Below are 6,000 nucleotides of genomic sequence, written 5' to 3' on the forward strand. Positions count from 1 at the left end.
TTTGTCTTTTCTCCTCCTCTATTTTCCAAGATGTTCCCGGAGCTTTTGTGCCCGTCCTCTGGCCCAGGCGAGGGGGTGGTATGCAGCCGGCCTCAGAGCTCTGGGTGCGGGTGTGAGTTCTCAGCTGCGGCCACGTGTTCCTCCTGGAAATCTCCGAATGAAAGGGTCGGGGGTCGCTCTGGGGTCACTCGTATGGACCGGGAAGTGAAGCAAAACTAATCCAGATTTACTCCTGGAAGAATTTGTTTGCCTAAGTATTTAAAAACAGATTAGGGCTAACCCGACACTGGATCACTAGGGGCAATGTAAACACGGGTAAAAGGTGTAAACAGGGTCTTTTTTTTCCCTGGAAGAAAAAAGTGTCACGGTAACGAGTTTTCTTTCTCGGGCCTGGCGGAGGCCCCAGGTGATTCCTCTGAGCGGCTTGTTAGCTGTGTACCGCTGACACCCCCGAAGGAAATGCTGAGTTTTAGGGGAGGGCAGTGGCGGGTCCCTGCATGTGTAAGTCTCCACGGGTAATCTCTGTCCCTTCTCATCCGCAGGGCTTCCCGTTTCTTCTCTCATCAGCCTCAGCAGAAAGCATCTGTCGGGCCTGAGATGTCCCCCCACCCCGCCGCCAGCGCCACCCCCACCCCAGCACCCCTGCCCCGCCTCCCTCTGTTCCCCGGACGCTCTCATTTCAAGAGCTCCTTGTGAAGTCTCACTTCAGTCTTTTGCATTTTTTCTGCCCCCCTTTCTCCCCCACCGCCAGCAGCGCTGTGATCTTGAGGATCGCTGAGTTGTTCTCAGTGGTTTTCACCCCTTATTTGAGGAGCCAGAACTGAAATCCACAGGTAGCGCCGGGAGGGCAGGAGTGGACGGCTGGGGCCCCTTCCTTCCGGCCCCTATAAGCACACCTTGCTGTTTCTCTCTTTCTTCAGCTCTTCCTCCCATCCTGCCCACCCCTGCCTTCTCCCAGCCCTCCGTCCAGTGTGTCCAGCTGCTCTCTGTCCTCTTTGGAGCTGGGGCGGGGGCGGGCTGTGACCACACCCACCCAACCAGGGTGGTGCTTTGGGGGAGGGGCAGCTGCCATTCTCAAGGCCCCTCCCCCGAGACCCCCACCCCCTCCGTCCCGGATGTCCTGCCGTCTGCACCCCTGCTCAGCCTCAGGGGGCCGCCCGCCTGCCTGTAGACTAGGCCCCATCACACTTTCCCTCAGAAACCCAGCTGCTCTTTAGCAGGAAGGACTTGGGGGGGGGGGGTTCTGTCTTTTTTATTTGCTTGAAAACGTTTTATTATTGGAGTATAATTGCTTTACCATGTTGCGTGCGTTTCTGCAGTACCACGAAGGGAGTCAGCTACGTGTGCGCAGGTATCCCCTGCGTCTTGAGCCTTCTCCCACAACACCCCACCCCACCACACCCCACCCATCGAGACCCCGTAGAGCTCCGAGCTGGGCTCCCTGCGCCACATGCAGCAGCTTCGCGCTCGCTGTGTCACACGTGGTACTGCGTGTGTCGGTGACACTCTCCCAGTTCGTGCCCTGCCCCCCACCCCGCCATACTCACGGGTCCATTCTCCGCATCCGCGTCTCTATTTCTGCCCTAAAAAGGAAAGAAACTGAGTCATTTTGTAGAGACCTAGATGGACCTAGAGACTGTCATACAGCGCAGAGTAAGTCAAAAAGGGAAACACAAATATCATGCATGGTGAATGCGTGAATGTGAAGGACTCGTGGACGCCCCGCACTGGGGTTTCCCCAGGTGTTGGGAGAGCAGGCAGTCAGCAGGAACATGAGCTTCGCTTGGGTCTCTTTCCCAGTCTCCCCGCTGGAGTCGCTGCTCTTTCACGTGTGTTCTGCAGCCACATTTTCTTCCCCGGGAGGGTGGAGCGTATGGACTGGAAGTTCAACACACACGCCCCTTCCTGGGCAGATGCTAAGCCCTCAAAGGTCACGTCGGGTGGGGGAGTTTGCCTGCCACCCTGCCCGGGGGACTCCAGCCAAGTGCTCTGGGATTCCGGCTCCGACCGTGGCTGCTCAACCCTGTGGCTCGGGCCTCTGGCCTGTGGCATCCACCCTGCATGGTGCAGGCCCCGGGTGCACAGGGCGCTGCTTCTGGGGCCATGAAAAGCAAAAGTTATCAAGCCCGACCCCTGGCTCTCACACCTTAGGGAGTCAGAATCCCCTGCAGGGCTGGTGAAAATGCTTCCGTCCGGGGATTCTGGCGGGGGGGCGGGGCTGGGATGGGGCCTGAGAATCTGCATCCCTAATGGGCCCAGGTGGTGCTCCAGGTGGGGATCACTTTGTACGCTGCTGGGCAGGCTTTCCTGGAGGCCTTCCTGGTTCTGGTGAGCACACCTGTCTCCTCCGTCCCCTCTCCCCTGGTGGCCTCCTGGGCACGCACCACACAGGCTGGTGGCGGGGCAGAGGGGTTGCCTCCGTCCTCCCCCCCCGCCCCGCCCCGGGATTGTGACCGTGCCGGTCTGCTGGCTCTTGTAGGGAAGAGAAGGAACGGTGGATCCGGGCCAAGTACGAGCAGAAGCTCTTCCTGGCCCCGCTGCCCTGCATGGAGCTGTCCCTGGGCCAGCACCTGCTGCGGGCCACGGCCGACGAGGACCTGCGGACGGTCATCCTGCTGCTGGCACATGGCTCCCGGGATGAGGTGAACGAGACCTGCGGGGAGGCGGACGGCCGGACGGCGCTGCACCTGGCCTGCCGGAAGGGCAACGTGGTCCTGGCCCAGCTGCTTATCTGGGTAGGTGGCCCAGCGCCCGCCGGGGAGCCCGGGCGAGGCGGGTCCTTGTGCCGCTCCCAGGGGGAAGGCGGTGGGCACCCACCTGAAAAGTGGGAAATCTTAGGAATCGGACAGTTAGGATTGAGGTGTGGGGTGGGCCCCCTGCCTTTCAGCCCACCTGTGTGGGCTGAAAACCCACCAATTTAAAAGGAAGGAATGAACTCAGGGGGGTGTGCCCCCCCCAATGCAGGCAGAGTGCTCCACTCTGCACAGCACTTGCTGCAATTTATGCCAAGTTCATCTTTGCAGTGACCCCCTCGGGTCAAACTTAGTTGCTGATGACCCTGTTGTTCCTTTTACAAAAAACTCCCATCATTTTTGAGGGCAGAGGGGTGGAGAGGGTGGATATAACTGGAACAGTCGGTGTGGTTTTCCCATTACCATCCCTTTGGGTTTTTCATTCACCTAATGCAGAACTGTCGGACCCTCCGCCTTGAGATTTGACGTGGTAGGAGTTTGTCAGAGGGCTTCTTCTGATTAATTTCTACTTCAAAAAGTTTATCTTTTTACATTTCTGTTGAGGCATATGCCATGCAGCTGGAATGGGGAAAAGAAAGGGAGAACATCACGGAGCTGCTTCTGAGAAGCCCACTCATCCTCCACGGCAGCTATCTGCACACCTCTGGGGTCCTCGGCCAGGGGAGGTCCCCCCATTCCAAGGATGGCAGAAAGCTGGACTGAGGGGGTCCCTAGGCAGGAAGGGGTGGTGTGTGCTCACAGTACTGGGACCCTGTCTAGAAGCAGGGGGCTCATCTCCTCCTACCCCCAGGGCAGGGCATGGCCTGTCCAACGCAGCCGAGGAGGATGCTACATTCTACATATTTTCCCTGACTCTTGGGAGAATTAGATGCAGAGGTATCAGAATCACTCAGTGTTCAGCTTCCTGTTATAAAAGCAATTGCGTATGAATCTGCTGGGGCTGCCCTGACAAAATACCAGGGACCAGGGGGCTCAAACAGCGGAAATGTATTTTCTCGTGGTTCTAGAGGCCAGAAGTCCAAGGTCAAGGTGACAGCAGGGCCTTTATTCCTTGAGGCCTCTCCCTGGCTTGCAGACAGCTGACTTCTCACTGTGTCCTTGCCAGGCCTTTCCTCTGTGTGTGAGCATCCCTGGTGTCTCTCTTTTCTTATAAGGACATCGGTCACATTGGATTAGAGCATTACCCGTTGACCTCAGTTAACCTTAATTATCTCTTTAAAAACGCTGTCTCCAACCACAGGCACGTTCTGAAGTACTAGGGGTTAAGACTTCAACATAAGAAGTTGGGGGGGGGGCGCGGGGAGAAGACGGTTAGTTCCATTAACAAATCATATGCCATCTTTCCCCCTCACATTGGCCAAGAGTCCCTTTCATGCTGATACTTCCTGAAGACAAGAGATGAGACTCTCATCCATTGTGGTGGAAGAAGTGATCGTCAGTCCACCCTTTTTCAAGACCTGGAAGCTCAAAAACATAGGTGTAATTTAATCTTGTTATTTCCCCTTCTAGTCATCACTCTTGACCATCAGAGATCCTGAGATAGAGTCAACAGGAGGACATACATCACAGCAGTTTACACTAATGGCGACTTGACCACAAAATGTGTAGCCACCAAGGACAGAGGAACTAAATTACGCTCATGGGGAGCAATACTATGTGGCTCTTAGGAGTCACGCATGTGAATAAGTTTTAATGACCTGAGAAAATGACCAGAGCGCTGTGTTCAGTAAAAAAAAAAAAAAAAAAAGATACAGATAATTTGTGCCAGTTTAATCTCAGTTACCCATATATGCATTTAGATCCAAAGGAAAACCGTTAGAAGGAAATCACTGAGATGTTAACCAAGATTATCTCTGAATAGCAGGGTTATAAGTGATTTCTTCCCTCTTGTGCACTTAGGTATTCCTTACGTATTTCCTACAATGGAAATGAATTGCCTCTGAGATCCTAAGAATGATCTTGTGTGTTTACAATGGGAAAGTCAAAACAGAAATAGCAAAACTAGAATTATCCTTGGTCCATTTCTGTTGCACAGGGGACGGGCTTTAGATGCAGAAAGCACATTGTTTCCTTAAAAGAATGCACCTGGGTGGGGAGCGCGGGCTGCCGGGCTGACCCAGCAACACTGGGCACTGGTCTCCCCAGCCCTCCGGGAGCGCATCTCCGGTGCTGTATCCACCCAGCTGTGCGCACGCGCACACGGGAGGGACCCCACCCGCCCGGTCCCCTCCTTCCCACTACCCTAACACGGCTCTGTTGCCTCCACAGTACGGGGTGGACGTGATGGCCCGCGACGCGCACGGGAACACGGCTCTGGCCTACGCGCGGCAGGCCTCCAGCCAGGAGTGCACCGAAGTCCTGCTGCAGTACGGCTGCCCCGACGAGCGCTTCGCGCTCATGGCCACCCCCAACCTGTCCCGGAAGAACACTAACCGCAACAACAGCGGCGGGAGGGTGCCCACCGTCATCTGAGGACCGCGGTGTGCCCGCAGCCTCCCGCGCGTGCCCTGGGGAGTCACCCACGTGAGTCCCGTCGGGTCCCCCTCACTTCTCCTGGTGGTCCCCGGCCACGCACCCACCCACCACCCCCCACCCCCCACCTCACCCCCAGCAAAATCACAAAACCCAGATGGCCCTCGAGGGGCGCGAAGAGGCTGCAGCGTCGATTCCTTTGCATAGACTACCCCCCGACCGACAACACAGGAGCGGCCGGAGGGCCTGGGTTCTTGATGGTAGCACACCGGCGCCCGGACCCCTGGTCCATCCAGCGGCCGGAGAAGACGGAGCGCGGCACAAGGGGCGGTGGGGGGGCGCAGGGGGCGGGGGGGTGGGGGAGGGCGACGCAGCCAGCAGAAAGGGGGTGACTCTCCTTAACTGGCAGTTAAGCACATCAGTACATTTCACCTCTACCAAACGGAACACTTGGATTTCATCTCTTCTCCGAGGAGCTTGACGGCATAAATCAGAAGCAAGCAGAGTTTGTCAGGTTTGAAGCCCCTATGATGGTATGTGTCAAATCAGTTGTAGCTAATCTGTCCAGGGAGGATACTGGCTTCATTACGCTCGTGTAGTTGAGTTCTTCCAGCATTACCGCTGCTTAATAGAACATGATTACTCATCACCGGGAAGAAAGCGTATTAGCGGCGGAGGTAGTTACACAGCACGCTCGGGTGATTGCCACGATGTGATCGCAATATTCTGAGAAGCCGCGTATTATCCCAGACATGTTCTCCCAAGCCCTTGGAGC

General features: G+C 56.3%; 1 protein-coding gene across 9 annotated transcripts in view; it reads left to right on the forward strand.

The window, feature by feature from the left end:
• AGAP1 (ArfGAP with GTPase domain, ankyrin repeat and PH domain 1) overlaps positions 1-5,359 on the forward strand; it is a 561,687-nt gene extending 556,328 nt beyond the window's left edge. For all 9 annotated transcript variants that reach the window (XM_061412705.1, XM_061412707.1, XM_061412706.1 and 6 more), the window contains 2 exons: positions 2,480-2,735; positions 5,022-5,359. In XM_061412705.1, coding sequence (XP_061268689.1) covers positions 2,480-2,735; positions 5,022-5,225 — 460 coding nt within the window. In that variant the 3' untranslated portion in view covers positions 5,226-5,359. The remainder of the gene's footprint in view (positions 1-2,479; positions 2,736-5,021) is intronic.
• Positions 5,360-6,000: the final 641 nt, after the last annotated feature.

Source organism: Bos javanicus, chromosome 3 (assembly GCF_032452875.1).
Source record: "Bos javanicus breed banteng chromosome 3, ARS-OSU_banteng_1.0, whole genome shotgun sequence".
Lineage (NCBI taxonomy): Eukaryota > Metazoa > Chordata > Mammalia > Artiodactyla > Bovidae > Bos > Bos javanicus.